This window comes from Podarcis raffonei, chromosome 7, assembly GCF_027172205.1.
Source record: "Podarcis raffonei isolate rPodRaf1 chromosome 7, rPodRaf1.pri, whole genome shotgun sequence".
In the NCBI taxonomy this organism is placed as follows: domain Eukaryota; kingdom Metazoa; phylum Chordata; class Lepidosauria; order Squamata; family Lacertidae; genus Podarcis; species Podarcis raffonei.
The window spans coordinates 22,468,562-22,489,827 of NC_070608.1; the positions used below are offsets into that span (position 1 = coordinate 22,468,562).

General features: G+C 38.3%; 1 protein-coding gene and 1 long non-coding RNA gene across 3 annotated transcripts; one reads left to right on the top strand and one right to left on the bottom strand.

The window, feature by feature from the left end:
- Positions 1-743: 743 nt before the first annotated feature.
- On the bottom strand, positions 744-21,239 carry DCAF13 (DDB1 and CUL4 associated factor 13). Of its 2 annotated transcripts, XM_053395476.1 has the most exons (11): positions 21,059-21,239; positions 19,274-19,473; positions 17,856-17,963; positions 15,591-15,680; positions 14,167-14,322; positions 13,364-13,441; positions 10,506-10,588; positions 9,633-9,797; positions 6,276-6,411; positions 1,652-1,815; positions 744-987 (listed from the first exon to the last, which is right to left on the bottom strand). In XM_053395476.1, exons 1-11 carry the CDS (start codon positions 21,126-21,128, stop codon positions 900-902), a joined length of 1,338 nt encoding a protein of 445 aa, XP_053251451.1. In that variant the 5' UTR covers positions 21,129-21,239; the 3' UTR covers positions 744-899. The 2 variants fall into 2 exon arrangements, with proteins under 2 accessions (XP_053251451.1, XP_053251452.1); XM_053395477.1 differs by lacking the exon at positions 17,856-17,963.
- Positions 6,416-8,766, top strand: LOC128417166 (uncharacterized). The gene is made up of 2 exons (XR_008331395.1): positions 6,416-7,113; positions 8,626-8,766. It is a non-coding gene; the product is annotated as an uncharacterized LOC128417166 (long non-coding RNA).
- Positions 21,240-21,266: the final 27 nt, after the last annotated feature.

The following is a 21,266-nucleotide window of genomic DNA, read 5'->3' on the forward strand; positions in this document are numbered from 1 at the left end:
ACAATTCCCAGAGACCATAAGATTAAAGCAACTTTAATTTACTGTTAGCTGTTACCTGAGGCTTGGTTAACATTTCACTCTCTTTCAAGAGCAAACTTAGTTATTTTAAAAATTCAAACAGATTTATAAATAAAAGACCTGATCCTGCCAGTTAATAACTTTTAAAAGCTCCACTGATTATAATAAAGACATTCAGATCTTGCTTAACTCTTAAACTGAAATTGATGTGAATAAGTTCTTAATTTTGTCTTGATCATGTCCCAATAAAAGTAACTAGAAGTACAACAACAGATATCAACATTTTGCTGTTAATCACATTCTAAATGGTTATGTCTATTTTTTCTGTTCCAGTTTAGAAATTTCAAGCTTTAAATTAGGCAACTACAAAGTTACTATTCAACACAAATCTTTGTTTTAATATCACATATTGACAACTGCCCAATTATGTTGATGGGTGCAGTAAGGAAACACAGGCCAGTGTCATAACACTAGGGTTTCCTAAATTATCTAGCCTATGAAGAACTCTTCATAGGATTTTAGAAATTACATGCTGAACGCTTATGTAGTCTCTAGTAAAGGGAAAGCTGCTTGTTGCATAGTGAAGTTGTTCATCCTTTTTGGCAGTGGATACCACACTTGTGTCTCTTTTTCAGGTGACACAAAATTGGATTGACAGAAGGTACAACAGAATGAAATGCTACTGGAGGTCACAAAATTAACCTAATCAATAGCATATCTAGATATAAAATTTTAAATGCCTTTTTAACACAAAATCCAAACATTACAATAGTAATGGAGACACTTAAAAAGAAAAAGTGTCAGAATTATCTCCTATAACAAAAGGATGTGCACATTGTCATTAAGAATTCAACCAATAAAACAGGCCATTATATAAACTATTATTTCACTACAGCCACAATGTGTTTCTTCTTCTCTGACACAAGCGGTACAGATCCAGGCTTGCTATGTTTCCGTCGATTCATTTCCCTAGAATAAGAAACATCAAAATTAGATTATTTCAGCCACAAGGGGTATAATTTTATTTAAAAAAACAAAGTACTTAACTGACCATACTCTACATTGCTTCTAAAAAACAATATACTGAAAATGCCCTACTATATTTGGAAAATCACTAACTGGCTGCTAGATCATAAACTTGGGCAGAAACTCATTTTGAGTTGCTTCTTTTAGGCAACAGATTCAATTAAAAGAAAACTGAATAATGTATTTTACAGTGTTCTCTACTATTTCTAAGGATCGTCTATTTTGTTCCATGGAGAAACCACCTGTTCCTTTTCTCTTGAATGTATTTACCACCACTTTGACTTCCCTTTCCACCCCACTGCCTCATGCAATCTAATTGCTTAAATTAACAAATAAATGTTCCAGAGTCATTTGCAAGAACCAATACATCATCTAGTCCAACTTCTTGCCCGTAGAATAATATGCAATAAAATAATTAAAGCTTGCCAATAGACTCCTGTACAGATTTCTTTCATTTTGGCAAAATTTCAATAGAAAAGAGTAAACTGAACTGCTCTTCAAGTTAGCAAGTTTCCTCTAAATCTATTCAAAATTGTTGCTGGGCTAACTGAAAGAATGCCCCAATATAACATGTAATTTAACAAGGCAAAGTGAAGAAGTAACGTACTTTCGCCGACGAGCTTCTCTCATGATGCGTTGCTCTCTGGCCTGGCTGTAGATCATCTTTGGCAAGTGTCGATGGCGACTTATACGTTTGATTTGGGGGTGGTGCTGGAATTTCTCTTTCAATTTCTCATTGTAGTTCATAGCTGCTTTTTCCCGAGGAAGAAGCTACAGAAACAGACCCTGGTGTTAAAACTGAGCAGGTGGTAAAGATGACTTATTCCATAAAGCAAGACAGAACAGTTTTAGAAGTGTGCAATTCCACAAGAAGTATTGTTGGTTCCCATGTGTCTGCTAACAGGTACAAAACTGTCACTGCCAGATCTCCAAGAACCTGGCAAATATCAGCTAAAATTGTGCAATCCCACACTGTGCAAGCACAAGAGAAAAAGAATCTGGATTCTTTAAAAGATGTACTAGAAACTGTATATTCTTCTCCCATCCCCCACAAGTGGGCTATTCAGATTGAGGGGGCAGAAAGAGTAGTAAGAAGGAATAAAACATCACATGTTAAATAACCCTCCAATTAACAGCAATCACCCTGCCCATTAGAAGAGGCAGCAAATATGAAGTAGTCCCTGGGGTGGATTACCGTATTTTTCGCTCTATAAGACGCACCAGACCACAAGACGCATCTAGTTTTTAGAGGAGGAAAACAAGAAAAAAAATATTCTGAATCTCAGAAGCCAGAACAGCAAGAGGGATCGCTGTGCAGTGAAAGCAGCGATCCCTCTTGCTGTTCTGGCTTCTGGGATAGCTGCGCAGCCTGCATTCGCTCCATAAGACGCACACACATTTCCCCTTACTTTTTAGGAGGGAAAAAGTGAGTCTTATAGAGCAAAAAATACGGTAATTGTCTATTTCAGAGGAAAGCAGAAATAGCAACAGGGCCTATGCCAGGCAAACTATCCCCTCCCTGTCACTTGCCAAAAAACACCATTTGCCTCGTGAGAAGGAAGGAGGAGGGCTGGAGGAAGGGGGCTGTTCATGCTTCATTTTTAACTGCAGACGAGTGAGTGGCAAAACTGTGTAACTGTAAAACTCCTGGTGTGCCTAGGCAAAAAGGCAATATATAAATTCAATAAATAAATAGTTCATTCCAATAGCAGTGGAACAGAAATGGGCAAAAATGTAGTCAAAGCTGATTGGACGCTCAGAAAAACCAAGAACTAGTAGAACTTGTTTTCAAGTAAGTCTGCTTAAAAGTGCTACCTAAAACCATTTGGGGAACACATCTTACTTATATAAAGGTAAAGGTATTGGGACCCCTGACCATTAGGTCCAGTCGTGACCGACTCTGGGGTTGCGGCACTCATCTCGCTTTATTGGCCGAGGGAGCATACAGCTTCCGGGTCATGTGGCCAGCATGACTAAGCCGCTTCTGGCAAACCAGAGCAGCGCACAGAAACGTTGTTTACCTTCCTGCCAGAGCGGTACCTATTTATCTACTTGCACTTTGACATGCTTTTGAACTGCTAGGTTGGCAGGAGCAGGGACTGAGCAACGGGAGCTCACCCCGTCGCGGGGATTCAAACCACCAACCTTCTGATCGGCAAGTCCTAGGCTCAGTGGTTTAACCCACAGCGCCACCCATACTAGCTACCATCTCCAAGTTGCTCAGTCCAACGCAAGCATTAACATGACCCATTTTTTCTTTGGATTTTTCATCAGGCATCTTAGGGCTCCAATAACCCTGCTAGGAGAGTTCCACTCACAGCACCCACTAATGGAAGGAGTGGGGAGAGGAGGTGACTTTTACAGATCCCCCCTTCAGCCTGAAATTTTGCCTCAGAGGGTTGAAGAACCCTCTTCAGTGTGGGAGATGATGTGGATAGAAGGCTGCAGGGGAAATAACTAGAAGTCACATTCTGCCCAATTTTGTTAGCAGGTACCACAACTGGATCAAAGTCCATCTACGAAGGTCACCTTTGGATCTAATCGCAAATGGATAAATACTTGCACCTGAAGTTGATGCAAGAACTTAAATATTTATTATTTAAGTTAGCCATACTTTATAAAATGGCTGCCTATTTGTTATCACTTTAATGGCAATCTATGCAGAATTTATTCACTCCAGTGTTTTAGAGTAGGAATAATTTTTTGCTGGAAGCAAGGAAGCAGAAGCCCATTCTACTCAGCTGCTTAGCTTGTTTTATTAATTGAGTAGGATGGTTTCAATTAGCCCATCTTCTTGGACACCTTCATTTTTTTTCTTATATATCTATAAAAGGGTCTAATGAATTAATGGGAGGGGGGTTGTTCACCTATAGAGTCAAAACCTAAGCATCTTGATGCCAAATCCCTAATGATTTCACCAACATACACGAATAAAGAAAGTCACCTTTTGGGGCTCTAGAGGAAAACATTTGATACAAATATCAAGCTGGAGTTGTCTTAGCTCTCAAATATAAGATATTAAATTGAATCAATGTTAGCAGACATTTACAGGAATGAAAAACAGCAATCCTTTACAAATTACATGCGATATTTTTCCTTGGTCATTATCTCAAGACATCCCATAATAGTTTGTTTAGTCAGCAATACATTCCAGGCATTCCTGCAGTGCAAATTGTCAATGCAATCCAAATTAAAAGGCTTTCATTTTAATTAAAGGCAATTACTTTAAAAAATGGTTGCTGATAGAACCCTGCTCCTTCTGCAGACAAAAACAATATTGTGAGTTTATATGCACAGCACTCCTGAATTACTGCGTAGGTGAATGTGTGCAAAATCAGGAAGGGGAGGAGGGGGAAGGGAGCTTGGAATAGGAGGAAAAGTGACGGGGTAACATCTATGATGAGGGGCATTCATACAAAGGTCAGTATAATATAAAATATAGCATGAATTTTCACAAAATGGCAGTAGAGCAGAAGCCAGGGGCATGTCTCAGGATTAGGCATGAACTGCACCTGATATTCACATTATGTTCATAGCCCCATCATGTTATAAACACCTAGAACAGAAATCTCAATATTTCTTTTTTTTAAAGCAAATGCACAATTGTATCATCACCTCCCTGACCTCAGTTCAATGCATACTGACAACTTGCTCTTGTTAGCACGAACAGGCCAGAGTAACTTCCTCCAAAGCATCAGCTTTGAGGGCTGTCCTGGGCTTAAGGGTGAGACTATGATCCAAGATTAAAGATGATTCCTGTTATTATATAGCAAAGGCAGAAGCAAAGGCCTCACACTAGCACTTCGAATATTATATTTGTGCCTATATGCTACTACTTCAGACAGAAACTCAAAAGGACTGGGCTATAAAAGCTTGTTGCGTTACTAAACCCCATACTAATTGTTATACAATCCAAGAGAGTTCTACAAAACATTACAATGAGTGAATACTCGTAATTACTAGTTCATTTACATTATCATGACCACAACTGTAGCTTTCTCTTTGTGAAGAAGATACCCAAGATTAGCGTGCAGCATGTCTAAATTGTATCAGGTGCACCACATTAGATATTTAAAATGCCCATCTCATGTAACTTATTCAATTGCGTACAACTTTTGCAATGTAAAAGCAGATTTGCTTTCACAAAGTCTGCATTACATAGATGCAGAAACGTAACGTTTCTATTTTGGAAAGCAGCACAGTCCTTTTTAAAGAACACTCTCCTGCAGCTGTAACAACTAGATGTCATTTATCTCCACCACAGTTACCCAGAATATCATAGGCTTAATCGTCAGTGGAGTGTAGACAGGGTAAGCGCCTCTGGCTCCTGCAGAGATGCTGTTCTTGCTAGAGTGTTCCACTGATTTTACGTAATGAGTGCAACGCCAAATACATTAATGAGGCAAAGGAAACATGAATGTCAGAAATGATGAATACTTGAGCAGCCTCAGTGTCAAAGTACAACTACAAGTCAAATAAACACTCATCAACTATGAAAGCCACAACCTAAGCAGTGTATTTAGGTCTAATCCAAACGTCAAGTAAAATTGTGCAGTGCATCTGACAGAGGAGAATTCTGCAATGATGGAGAAGCTCCTCTTATTCCTATTGGTTTCTTTAAAGAAAAAAAAAGGTTTAGCCTGCATGACACTTCCTATGCATTAAATATTATTGCATTTTTTTTCTTCAGAAGCTTAATCTTTGGCAGTATCACATGAGCATGGAGCTGAATGATCAACTCTACTCTCTTGAGGAGCATTTAGCCAAACAGCTACTTCTGCGCTCCTCCCCCAGTCCCACTGCTGCACTACCCGGTGCTAAACCAGTCTGATTTAATGTGTCATAAAAAACTCAGGCTTATCATTTGTCTCGCTCCCGACAAATCTGGAGGAGACAATCTGGAGAAAACAAAGAGCAGGAGCCCCAGGTACTGCCGTGGAAATGGGGGAGGACTGCAGTGGCAGCAATAACCTCTCTGAGAACCCACAGCCTCATGCTAACACATGGTTTGCTCTTAGCAGTACGTGTGAACTGAGCCACTGGACAGTTATATTAAATTGATATAAATATATACCATAATAAAGAAAATGAGCAAACTCAAGGCAGGCTGGTTGCAATGAAAGATTATCATGCATACAACTAAGCCAAATTAAAGATCAGCATTTTAAATACATAAATATAATTTTGTCACCTTAATTCACTTTTAAAAAATATAATTTGAATTTACTTACCACACCAAGTTTTTCAGAAGCATTAGCTTTCCACAAACGAATGTTCATTTCGTCAGAGCCACACAAGATATATTTGTTGTCAGATGTCCATTTAACAGTAATGACATGCTGCATTCGCTTTGTATGATAGACTTCTCTAAAACAAACAAACAAACAAAAAAAAAACCTATTAAATTGGAACATTTATACTAATGTTTTCTTTCATCATGCATTTTCCTTTCAACACTGGAAAGTGTTATTTTTTATTCATAAAAGGGACCAATAAGTTTAAGGTATACAACGTGTATTGCAGACAAATTAAACAATATGTAGCACCACCTAAATCCTCAGAAATTACTAACAGCATACAAAAGACTCAAAAATAATTATCTCTGGGGCCCTTACCCAACACCTCAAGGAAGATGTCTGTTACCAGAATACACAGATGAGATGAACAGTGGTCATGTGAATCACCTCTGTGCTAATAATGACAACTTCTAGCCTGTTCTCATGACTCTGAGCACATGGAAGACCAAACTGATTTTTTTTTGGGGGGGGGGTAACTATCAGCTAAGCTTCCATTAACTAGGTGTGCAGTTGGCAATATCAGACGTTCAAGCTGCTATATAGATCAGCTTTTGACATTCAATCAGAAACTCAGTCAACACCTGCTTGCTTATAGTTCTGCTTAAGTGCAAAAAACCCCTGAAACATATGTCATTGAAAGTCACATGACCAGTTTGGCTTGTGGCAGCAAAGATAAAACTCAGCAGAGCCTATCTTGAAGAAACCCAGATGATGCTGTGAACATTTTTTCTCCAACAGGCATTCCAAGCTGGATGAATGTGTCTCTGCTAAGGTATCTGACCTGTATTTTTAAAATATATATCTGCTGGTGTTTTCTCTTTTGGTTTTAACTGGGGTTTTTTAATAGTTCTTTTCTTGTATCTTGCACATTGGCTTGAAACGTGTGTAAGACAATTCAATCATCATCATCATCATCATCATATAATAATAATAATAATAATAATAATAATAATAATAATAATTAACAACAACAATAAGCAGCAGCAACATTATTATTCCAAAGGGTCCTTCAATCCACAGGAATAGCTTTTTGTGGAAGGGAGAGAAAAAGGAGCCGCAAAAGCAGTGTTACGCAAAATGAGTTCCACCCTTTGATATAACGCCTTAAATTAGAGCACAAGTACTCTGTTCTGATTTAAATTATACTCTAAAATATTTATAAAGGCGCAGAGTACCCATCTTGTAATTATTTAACAACTATGTACAATTTACAATTATTTTCATTTGGTTATATTATTTATTGTAACCTATATTTTTTCTTCATTCAAGTCTACTGTTTAAAAATAAATACATAAGACATAGAACAGCTATAGATGATAATTACTACTTACATGGAGACTTTGCTTATGTCCCCAGTAGTCTAATTTGTTTTCAATTAAGATCGGAATGCAACCAAAGCACATTGCAATCATGAATACATATTCATAGCTTTATTTTATTATTCACTGCCACCACAGGGCTACTAAAAAACAATCTTGCTCTGAGATGAAGAGAGATGCAGTTTTGAAGTATGTCTTGGCCATTTTATTATATAGATTTATATCATACAGTGTTATATAATTTTAATTGGTGCTTATAGTTTCAACTATAAACAGTGGGCAACATCAAACAATATTAATCCTCTAGTTGATGGAAATCTGCTTGTGTAATTGGGACTTGTGGTTTCTCTTCTTCCCTTCCAGTCCCTGCATGCCCCAAAAATCTGCCCAAGAGCAGTCTCCCAAAGCATCAGAGCAGATTTTGGGGGTGCACAGGGGGTTGTAGTGGATACCCTCTTCTGCTATACTGAATCTCACCCAATATTTTCAGTGAGGTTTGCCTGAAAAGAAGTATGTGCATATGTGCACGCTTATATATGAGTTAAGGAGTTCAGGAGGACCTCACAACCAAGCCAGAGCCCCATGAGTCTTGGGCTGTGCACATATAAACTAAGGTTATAGTATGATAACAACCAACAAATTCAATTTATTGAGATTAACGGTTTTTCATATATTATGTAGACAAAAGAGAGTAACTAAAGAGCAAGTCTCCCCTTTGCTCAAATTATTAGTTTTTTAAAGAATGGTCCAATCACTCCTTAACATATTAGATCATTAACTTCATGACATATTTAACAGCAGTCATGCCATTCTGATAAAAGTACAGAAAAGGCCTTTATTGGTGCCCTCTACTCTCCTTATTGATCTCTGGAAGAAAATAATTGTATGCAATTTCAGATGCTTCTTTCACCTAATCCTTTCTTTTTTAAAAAATATTTTATTTGTGCCTTTTGCTTCTGTCACAGGTTTTGAAAAATGACTCTTCTGAGGACAAGAGCAATACAATAGCATATGGGTGAATAACTTGATTCTTTCATTTAATCACACAAACATCTGGTTCATTTGCCAAGGGCTTTTAATGAACTTAATAAACAGAGTATCTCTTATTTCTTCTGTCTTCTCAAGTTTCACATTCAGGGCTTAATTAGGAACACAAAATATGCCATGGCTTATGAGCCCCTGGGACTGTGAAAGAAGCCTCCTGGATTAGACAAATAAGTTCAGCAATGTGCCTTTGATAAGTAAAATATTACTTCTATGCAAAACTCATGTTTTTTAAAACGATATCATTAAAGAGGTTATGTGGATCCTGGAAGTCAACTAATACACATACACATTATTTTCTGAGTTTGAATGACTTTACTGTGTCTCAGCACAGTCTGTCAATACTGTAACTGTTTCCTTTAATTATGTATTTTTATAATATCTTGAACTCCTGAGAAGCAAAGCTCTATTGTGAAGGAAAACAGAGCTACTTTATATAAGTAGGGGTAGGAAAGTGGATCCTGCCAGTGGGTCAGATGTTGACCTCTCCCAGCCCCACAGGAGAATTTGACAGATAGCATAAGAAATAAGGTCACTCCACACAGAGAAAAGTGACTTGTTTCTTGAGCAGCTCACCATTATACATGACACAAGACTCTTGAAAGAGTGGATTTGCAAAAGCAAAAATCCCACTGAGTGAGCCCGTCATTAAAATAGTCTAAAGTAGGATTTAGAACCCAATCAATTTTAGTTTGTAAATTCAATATACATTCTAACGAATAGGAAGTACTGAAATACTGGACAATTCAACTGGAAATTCAACAGCTGTGAATTATTATTTTTTCAGTGCAAGCAACAAACAACTACTGGTAGGAGGATATATCCTTCCTCAAGATAATACACACATTAAATAAGTTTATGAGAGCATTAAGAATGGTGGGAAAGGAGGAGGGGGTCCCAAGAGAAGCCTATTTGTAAAATCACTGACCTGCTATGACCTTTGTCTACTGGAAAAATGCGAATAGATTTATCAAAGCTGGCAGACACAAATTCTTTCCCAGTAGGAGAGTAATCCACATCAAGGACTGCAGACACATGATCCATATGAACCACTACAGGCTTGTCAAGAAATCGCATATCAAAAGTATATAAGCTGCAAAAGAAAGGATGTTAACACTTTACACTTTATTCCATTATGTTCAATTGCTCAGGTAAGGCTTCATTTCCAGGGGCTGAATACTAGCATAATCAAATGTATTTTCAAAATCTTTGGACTCACATGTCTGACATTGATACAGCATTTTGCTTGTATCATGAAGTGTCATAATAAAAAAAGGAATTTAAAAGCATTGGAGTAGTTTTTCTATTTTTGTATTTTTTCTTGTACACTCCTCTGAACAAATAAATTACAAAGCAAGCATGGCAGGTGCCCATTGGACACCAGGAGTACATTTTGCCTTTAGAGGCCAATTCTGCTCTGAGTGAGCTTCAACTTGATACACGTGCAATGATCTATTGAACCCCCCTCCTTATCTATGAGCCTAGTATTTCATCCAGGCACTGTTTGTTTCTGCTTTGCTTTTTGTTCCATTGTCCTCCCCTGAGGGTTCCTGAAGGAACTGCCAAATTGATTGTCATATATTGGACATCTTGAAGGTCCACACAGATGGAAAAACCAACGAGTAAAAATAATTTAAATAAGTAGCTCTTTGGATTCCAGATAAAATCCAACAGCCTCCTTGTAACTTCTATAAAAATCATATCCTTACACGAAGCAGAAGTCAAAACTTAAAATTACAAACGTTCTGAATAACTACAGAAGTCTAAATAGAGAAGCAAGTAAGGCAACAATAATTCTTACTTGAAGTCCTCATTTGCAGCAGTGAAAATGAAAGCTTCCATGGGATTCCAGCAAAGCGTATTTGTTCTCATATCCAAGATAACCTGAGGAAATTTAAATATTTTTCAAACATTTTTCAAACATTTATTAGACAATCACTAGAAGTTATACAGATGTATTAACAACTGGTACAAGTTCCACAAGTTCCCAACATGCCTGTGCAAGGTGTAGAATATGCTGGTGTCAGCATCAAGAATTTCCCAAAAACAAAGCGTATGTAAAGAAACTGACAAGTAAAAAAACAAAACAAAAAATTACTCAGGATGCAGCCCAAGAACTGCAGATTGAAAATAAGGTACTCATGGCAGCAGCAACCCTCTGAAAAGAAGACTGGACAAGATGACAAGATATCATCAAGTGTATTTGTCCAATAGATTCTTGTTCACAGAAGCTAGGACTACTAAAAAAATACAGGTCCCATGATCTCAAACTCACCTAGGCTTCTACAGCTATCAGAAGAACCATAATGCACAATAATTTTTTCTCATATGATGACAATTCCTTTACTGAGGTAATAGTTCACCAATGAAATGTACATGTAGTTCACCAATGAAAACTACAGGCTTGGACACTCCTCTTTTACTTGGGGCAGACTTGTATAGAGGGTAGATATTGTGAAATTATGTTAATTGGTTTAAATGCAGACCCTGGAACATACTGGTAGTAATTTGCTTTGCTGATCAGAAACTCTGTAACAAGGCTTGAAAAAAAGCCAGATGGCAATGAAAAGAGACTGCCCTGATCCTCTGCTGAAGGGATAAAACTGACAACTTACTCTAGCCAGACCCCTACTTGGCAGAAGGCTGATTAGTTGAAAAGTCTTTAGCAGTCCATATGCTGTACGGTCCCACTCTAAAAGGCAATAGTAGCGACAGCTGGGTGATATTGTAAGCCAAAGAAGGAAGTTTGTTATCCTCAGTCAGTGAATACCTTTCACCTTTACTGAACCTTGAAGAGGCTTCGAATATCTCCTTTTCGGTGGGGAAACTATTTGCATACCATGATCTTGTACCATTTATTTACCAAATAACTGAACAAACCACACCATGAACTGAACCACACCAACAAAATTTCAATTGTGTTGTATGATCTATTCTAATCCACAGACAATGTTGTGTATTGAAATGTTCCATTTCCACAGCAGTGACATTTCAGAAAAAGGGAGCCTAAGTGTTTTACACAGGTTTAAAAAAGTCAGACTCCAGCTTGCTGACTCACAACCTAAGAGAAACAGAAATTAGTACAGTGGTACCTCGGGTTACATATGCTTCAGGTTACAGACTCCGCTAACCCAGAAATAGTACCTCGGGTTAAGAACTTTGCTTCAGGATGAGAACAGAAATTGTGCAGCGGTGGTGCGGCGGCAGCAGGAGGCCCCATTAGCTAAAGTGGTGCTTCAGGTTAAGAACAGTTTCAGGTTAAGAACGGATCTCCGGAACGAATTAAGTACTTAACCCGAGGTACCACTGTATAAGGAAGTGTGACACATAAGGGTATGGAGAGGTCCCATGGTACTGTCCTTTTCCAAATCCGCACTATTTTAATGTGTGTACACACACACACACCCCACTTGATTATAAAAAGCTTAAAGTGGTGTATAAATAGGTAAAACAATAAAATAAAAAAATATATACAACAATACTGAAAAACTTTTTTAAAAAATACAGAAGTTATGATACTAAAACAGATTATAATGACCTCAACTTTCGAAGCTTCTGGGTAGGATTGTCTAAACAAGAATGTATCTAGCAGGCGTCAAAAAGAGTGCAGTGAAGGTGCCTGCTTGAGCTCAACAGGCAAAGAGTTCCAAGGGTAGGTATTGTGTTCAAAGCATTCTTCATACCTCCACTATCTCCCTACAGTAGTCTAAAGCAGGGGTGGGGAACTGGATACAGCCCAAGTGTTCCCCTACCCCGCCCCCCCCTGCAAAGGCCACTTTTGATAGGCGGGTGCTCACCCATCCATCACCTGACATCACCATGGCATCAGCTGAAAGTAGACCAGCTTGAACTCAGGCCAGCTTACAATGAAAGATCCCTTTAGTTGATCCTCTGCTTTCAACAGGGATAAGATGCAGTTGGAGCTTCCCAATAGGCAGCTCTGGAGCGCAGCCAAACACGGTAGGGGTTGCTGTCAGTACAGATCAGTTGATCAGCAATGACTGCAAGCCCCGCTTTCTGCAGGGATTGGTTGTGCGTGGGAGCTCCCCAGTGGAACCAATCCCAGTGTCAAATATAAAATGCACATTATTAATTATTATTATTATTTGCACTATCATTAAATTATTAATCGCCTTTTAAACCACCACCTCAAGGCAATTTACATAAAATTTAAAACACTTAAAAACACAAAAACAACAAATACTTTTAAAACAAGACTTAATCCCTAGCAAGTGGAGACTTGTGGTAAAGACCCATTTATCCAGCTAGAAAAGTCCTGTTTATCCAAAGGAAATCTCCGCTTGCCAAGAAACATTTGGGAGCACATTTCAAGTCTGCCAACTGTTCCTTTGTAGTCAAATATTTATCTGCCTTATTTGCACACCTTATTTGGGTGTGATGTGGGGGGAAACAGCCTTGTGGGCAAAGGCTTCTCAATGCTGGCCTAAAGTGATCTCAGAAAAGCTACATTTTCTATATGCTACATGTCAAAGAATTCTATATTAAAAGAATCTTGCACCCAACCGAGAACTATGAAAATTATGGAGCTCCTTAGCAGTGGAACTTAATAGATAACTTCCCTTCCAAAATGAAAAGGCGTGTGCAGGGAATTCATACACAGAAAACTTCAGTCACAGGATCTTAAAGATTTTGCATTACCTTCTTCAATGCCGTTGATTGTCTCATGTCATATAGCACAATATTCCTGTCTGAAGCACAGCTTCCCAAAAGGTACATCTGAAATATCAAGTAATGTAAATATCGTCAAGCAAAAAACAAACAAAAAATTCTTAAACCAGCAGCCCTATCTTTTAAACAGTGTAATTTTCAGCGGCACTACTGTTGCTAAAAAAGAAGAAGATAATGTGGAAGGGATAAAGCTCAAGACATTTCCCAGATCTCATGCTTTTAAACTGATTTTAAAACCTAGGAGAATCTAAAAGTAGTCTGAGTGGGTGGAAGGAATGACAGGGGAATTCTTAAAACTGCTCAATGTATGTAATGAGTGCAATCCTTGGATATATATAGTTAACAGATGCTCTTTTTAGGGTTAATGACCCCATCTTACTTTACAATTGGGAAATCTAATACTTTTAGTTTTAAACATCTCTACCTTTTCACCCAAGACTGTGTTCTGCTCCCTTTGCCTTTTCTGTGTACATCTACCCCCACCTCCTCACTGTTCATCAAACCATTTCTCTCCTTCCAAAATCCTTCCTCAAAATCTACTTGCAAAATCAGTTGCATATCAAGCACAGACATGAAGTTCTGCCGTCGCCTGTGCTTTCTGCAGTCTTTTCAACCTCCTCACTCATTATCTTCCTTCACCTTTAATTACCCAAGTTATCCTCCAACTCCTCTAAAAGGATATACAACTGCATTTTATACAGCGATGCTGACTATGTTGCTGGTACTAAAACATTTAGTGACAGTACTTACAGTGGAATATATATAAATGTTACCTCAATTGGATTGAATTTGACACTGCTTATGCTATCGACTCCCCACGTCAAAGAGCATAAAGGACTGGTTCTCTGTTCATCCCAGATATCAACTTGATGACCACAAGTAGCAAAAACAGGATCCTTCCAATGGTGATCAATTCCAGTGTACACAGTCTTTAAAATGAAAATATAAAAAGAGTACCAACAATGAATTGCTGGTTTTATACTCAGAGGGTTTTGTGCTTAGTGTCAATGCCAGGAACCGCAAGAGACATCTAAAACAGTCAGAGTAAGGGAGTCCTGCTTCAGCAACCATTGCTGAGCAGAATTTATTTCTTCTGAAACCTCCTGTGACCCAGAAATTCAGCAGCGGAGTAACAGCTGGAACGTCTGAAGTCAGGGTGGAGGCTTGTAAACACCCTTGCTTCATCACCCTCTTGCATCTAGTGCCAGAAGGTACAAGAGACAGCAGCAATCTCGGTAAGGAAACCCAATCTCATGAGGGACCCTTAAGGTCTCAATTGTCTGTTTTATTTATTCAGACATTTTGCTAGTCATTTCCAGTAACTTTGGTTAGGAAGAACAGTACAGTATAGCTATTAAAAAAAAAACAGTTAACCATGGGTACATGGTTTTCAAGTACTTCAAAAGTTGCAACCATTTTTTCCCCATTTGTGTGCACAAGCTTTTTTATCACATTTTCAAATAAAATCCCACCAGAGGCAACAGGATAGCAAGTACTATACCTGAGTGGACCTATTTTTTAAAAGCTAAGTGGTAGCTTAATCCACTATCCAGAAAATTTTATTACGGAAATATCACACCTAGTTGCTGAACTTTAAGGAAATGGGGATAATTATCACTACCATGAATATATGCAGCTGAATTCTACAACTTACTGCACCAGGACACAAATACACAAGAGGTATGGCAGGAAATTACAACCTGATTCTTCCTGCAGCCTTTTCAGTGGTCTTTCCGTGCCTAAATCTCACCCTTAGTATTCTTCCAGATACTGGGTTGAAAACTCATCTTCCTGCTGAATTTTTAGTGGCTGACAAATGTGACAACTCACATTTATGGTATTTTATGCCAATTATGTAATTTATGATAATTATTTTAATGATTTTGGTTAAGGTGTATTATGCTTCTTTTCTCTTTTTTTTTGTAAAACAACCCATGACCATTTTTGTTGAAGGCCAGTATAAAACTCTAATAAATAAACTAACTCATACAGAGGCTTTGTACCAGCATTGCAAGGGCACTCAGCTTATGGGAATATTGTCCGATAACAGCATTCAGTGACACCTACATCATCTTTGACACTACAGATCCAAGGTCAATAGTTTTCTGCTCGTATTCAAGTAAAACAATAACTTCATCTGAATCTTTAAACATAGAAGGAAAGGGAGAGCAAAACAAGACAATGAATAAAGTAATACCTTTCCAAGAATCGTATTTAGTGGTTCTTCTGCTTCCCCATAAGCTGGTGCCTCCATTTTCCAGTGCTTCACTGTTTTATCATCACCAACCTAATGATTTTGGAGAAAACATTGCATTCATAGTAAGAGAGTTACAATTCAGTCCTTCTGACGTTTATGTGAAAGTAACAAGTGTGCATAGTCAATCTTAAATTTACTTCCTGGAGGAAGAACTGTGAGGGGAGAGACTTCATCAGGCAAGGCCTTCTTCCACCTGCCTTGCCCCACCCTGGTCTCTGCTTCTCAGTTTGTATTGTATTATTTTATGCACTGTGATTTGCCATTGTTTTATTGATTATAGTTCAGAAATTATTTATTACAATTGTTAAGAGTGGATTTCTGTTTAATTTTCATATGTGATATTTAATATTATCCTATACTATTCTAATGGATTGTTGAATATTACTTTATTTGATATATGTTGCTTATTTTCAAGTTATGTTTTATTATCACATTTCTGTCTTGGATTAGATTGTTATAAGGTGTTCATTCTTTGTTTCTTCAACCTGCAAACCACCTTGGGTATTGTAAAATAGAAAGAAGGTATACAAATTAAAAGTGATGATGATGATTATAACTGTGGTGCCAGATTGCATTTCTTCCAGATTGAATGACAAAATTCTCACATATAGATATAGCTATAGATACAGATACACACACACACACACACACACACACACTTCCCCTTCCCTGGTTCCTTTAATTTTCCCACCCCACCTATTCTTGTATATCCATTTAGCTCCCTTATTTCTTTATTATTCTTTTGTTATGTGTTATATTGTTGAATTTACCTCAATCCTACTAATGTTTGCACATGTTTACAGTTGTATCCAAATACGCCACAAAAATTTTTCATTCCTCTTTATATACTTGATATTCTTGTTCTCTTATTTTACTTGCCTAGCTGTCAATGTTTCCCTTTTTTTTTAAGGGAAATTCGCTTATTCTGAATAGGATTCCTCGCAAGAAAAGGGAAAAGTTGACAGCTATGTTTACTTGTTAGACCTGCTAACTCTGCATATTTCATCATTTTTAACTGCCAGTTCTCCTTATTTGGGACCTCACTCACTGATTGTGAGCGACAAATCTATTGTCCTTCCAGCTGCATGCCTAAACATTTTTAAAAGTTCTATGGAAAAGGGCTATGAAAGCAACTGTATTTCTGCGAATAACATAGTGAACACTGCAAATTGTGAAAAGTAGATGATGAATGAAGAGTTATTAGCTCTAACAGTGTTGCAAATATTCCTGCACATCTATCCCAAGACTCAAATCCAATGCAAGTACTCCATGGGATTTACTTTTGTCTAAATACAAATTGGATTAGGCTGCACAACAGGTATTAAAAAATATCCATAAAATTATTTTAAGTCTCACAATAGTCATAAACAGATAGGTGTTTATACTGAAGAGGGATTGTATTTAACTATGCTGAAGTGCACTGCAAGGACTCCATTACTTTACTGAACTGTTTGCTAGAGGCAAAAGAATTACCTGTACTGAGTGACCGGATTTACAATAGTGACAGAGGATATTTAAATAAGAGGATATGTAAATCTATAGCTTTTTCGAACAGAGAACACATTTGTTTGAACACTGTGCCTGCTCTCCAAACTCAAAGAAAGCAGCAGATTTCTGAAATAGAAGGAGTGGTTTGGAGGATAGGCTTACCCCTGGGCTTGCTTTATGCTCCAAGAAAGTAGCATTAGTATGGAAGAGTAAAACCTAAAGAGGTGGGAAACCTTCTTCTGTATGCAGGATCACATTCCCTCACGCTCAACTTTTTGGGTAAAGTCAGAGGCAAAAACGGGCATAATAACTCTCACCTTTGTACAAGAGGTTGCATTCCACCCACACAAAAGTCAAGAGGTTTCTACAAAAACACCTCTACCTCCAGACAATCAAAAGCATCATTGCAGTTCAAGGAGATTTCAGCTAGGCAAAAGCACTTCAGGAGTGGGGAGAGACCCAAGGGCCAGTGAAAGAGGGCTGGAAGGCTGCATTTGACCCACTCCCCCAAGCCTGAGATTCCCTGCCCCTGAACTAGATAAAAAATAAGCTGCTGCAGTAGTAAGCGAGAGTTATAAAATAAATAGTAAGCAAGAGTTATAAAATAAAAGTACTTGATTCTATTATTTAGAAAACAGAATGGGGAGAAAGTAACAAAGAAAAAGAAGTATATCAAGCATTTTAATCTTTCTCCATAATTTCCAATATTATACTTACAGTGAAGAAAGATGTACCACAGAAACGGGTACACATTCCTCTCACAAAGCCCTCATGTGCCAGCAATGTACGGGTGCATTCACGCTTCATCAAGTTCCAAATTCTAACCTATTGGAAACAAACAGCAACATGTTGTTATTGAACAATTCAGCATTAAAACTGTTTTTTGGAACAATATTACAAAATGGTGCGATGCACTTTTGAAATCTAGAGATCAGGACAGTGTGATCACAATTTATGTGAAGTTTGTATTTCTGGGGGTTGCATGTAAAGGTAAAATCATACAAAGTCAGAATGAGCCTGAGAACTGCCCCAGCCACCTGACATTTCAGATGGCCCCACAATATATTGAGGGAGTCTCCAGAGCCCAGTAAACCCTTTACGGAAATAGCTTTTAAGCCCTTCACCTTGCTTGCTGGGCTCTGGGACAGTCACATGAGGACTTTGGAGATCTTGACTCCATGAGATCTTGGATGATTCCATATGATCTCACGAGAGCATCCAGAGCCCAGTAAGCAAGGGTTTCCAGCCCCCTTTCTTCTTATTTGTTGGCAAATTGCATTAAGATCAGATCGAATAAGTAAAATTGGCGATCCTACTATAACATTATTTCAATATTTCAGGCAGCAAAATACAGGAAGCTGCTCAATTGTGGATAGAAACCAGAAATTACTGACATGTATATGAATTTATTATGGTGTGATTTTTTTCTTTTTCATTTTTTCATTATCTTCTTTTTTGGTTTATTTTCTCTTTTAATACTTGTGTGATGATAATGTTTAATTGTGAAAATTAATAAAAAATATTATTTTTTAAAATTGTGGATAGAAACCAGACAAATAAAACAGAGCATTTTGCCAGAGGAGCTTTGAATGACTTGTGTTAAACTGGTAGCTTTTAATTGGTGGTTCAGTTTTTAAGACTTAATGTTATAATTTAGCTTTTGAACAGGTCCCAATGGAGGTCAGTGGGATTTACTTCCTAGCACCTGTATACAGGATTGCAGGACTAGGCACCTTCCATGGCTATATCCACAGGCAACACCAACTGAAACCAATCGAGTTATTGTTATCCAATCCCTCATGCTATGATTGGATCATTACTTCCTGAAGTCACAGGCTTCCATCCTACTCTTCTCCCCAAATACCTTGTCTCAAGAGGGAAGGAGAACATACACTAGGAAACAAGAGCAATAGTTGAAGTACTGTATCCTTAATTCAATATAGCTTGTTTCCATTAAATAGGCCTTTTTTCAGGGCATAGCACCTAAGCACTAAAACTGAGAGTGCAGTCTGGCTCATAGTTATAGGCACACACATAACTGAAATACAAGGTTCTATTTCTTGCAGAATTAAATAACCACAGTAAAAACATGATCTGACACTTTATGGTTGTTGTTTTTATCCAATTATACATACCTCTCCATCACATGCTCCAGACAAAACTGTAGACAAGCTGTTTGGATGCTTAGCCATGCAGTTAACACCATCCCTGTGGCCATCTAATGATGCAACAAAAGGCTTTGCAAAAACACGGTCTAATTTTGTTGCATTTAGTGCCCGAGTATATTCCCGTGGAACCTCAAAGGGATGTAATGCAGGATCATAATTCCGTGGAACTATAAACCAAATAATCATACAAACATACAAAACAACAGAGATTACTGTCATAAAGCTTCCTTTTGCCTTTTATGTAGCTAGTTAATAAGACACCCTTACTAGTTAATAAGATCAGCCTTACTAGCTTTGAGTAAATTAAGAATCCTGTTTAAATGAACATACATTGTTCATAAACAGCCCTCAAATATATTTTTTAAAAAATATATGTTTCTATCAGTCACTACATACACAATCTATTTAATGTAGTAAATTGAGATTTCAATAAACTGGTGATCAGGCAAACAACAAGACTGCTCAGAGAATGTAGAACATGTTCATGAATTATATCCAATGTTTCAACAAATTTCTTATTTCTTTTTGTTAGTTACATTTCTAAATCACCATTCCTCCCAAGAGTACTTAGAGTAATATACAATAACATATAAAACATAAAACATGTATCATATATAAAACATAATAACCAACATACAAAATATCCAGAAACCTCAGAACCATTATAACACACCAAAAAATCATCTGCATCTCTTAAGTATTAAAACAAAGTAACTTCAATTCAGGAAAACCAGACAAAAGTGTATTTAACGGACATCTATTTACGTAAAGCAAGGAGGGGGACAAACAGATCTTCAAGCTGAGGGCTTTCCAAAGTCAGTGTGCCACTACAAAAGGCCCTTCGGAGGTCCATGAAAAGGGTGACCGTCCCCCCCGGCACCCCAGCAATGATCTTAAGGATCAAATTGTCTGGTACTGAAAGAGGCACTCTTTCCTGCAGAGCCCTGAACTATGTAGGCCTCATAGGCCATTACCAGGATGTTGTGAAGCCTGGTAGCACATAAGCAGTCAAGTGCACTGCTTTTAGGATTGGTGTTTCATGTTTACATCTAGCTGTCCTGGTTAATTATCAGGCTGCCGCATCACTAGTCGCAGTTTCAAGTCTTGGAGGGTGGCCCCACACAGAACACATTGCAATAATCCAAGTGCTCTGCGCAATGAGATTAGAATTTACCATAATGTCACACAAGCCCCAGATTGTGCCAGCAACCTGGGCAAATGGCACAGGCCTTATCACTGCAAACGAGACACAACCCAAGTCACAGGAAGGGGAGGGAGAGGAAAGACCCCTGTGCTCAGTGCTCCATAGATTTTCTTCACCAAATTTTACTTCACACGTATAAAAGAATTCCCTCCCCAATTTCGGTCGTGGTTTTTGGATAATGGGTACAGTGCAAAGCTATGTACTAACCATACTTTAAAAGTACAGAACCCCCCTTCCCCCACCCCAAGAAAAAGGAAGAAAGAAAAGAATAGGAACCGCAGTTTGTCGCTACAAGTCCCAACACCCTGGACAAGCTACAGTTCCCATGACTCTCTGGAAGATGCCATGTGCAGAACAACTCTAAGATCTCTCCCAGCCTGAAGAGGCGCACGATGCAAAAAAGAGAAAAGGAAAACTCAGCCTGACTCGGGAGTCGCCTTCAGGTGATGGAAGCCGCTCCGGCATCGCAAAGGGAACCAAACTTCGCTTCCTAAGAATCGACGCTCAACACAAACCCGGCCGCCCTTTCGAATAACTCCCCTTCTCACCTCGCTGAAGGTCCTGCTTGGTTTCTCGCACGTAATCATCCGGATTCCGGCTCAACACCTTCACCTTCATCGCCGGCGACTGAGGGCGTCCGGATGGCGATGGCAGAAGAAACGGTCCTCTCCGCTACCCTCCGGCAGCCCACATGGACCAGGCAGAAACGAAGCAAAGCCAGGAACCACTTCCGGGTCGAGAGAGCCACTGTGGGCA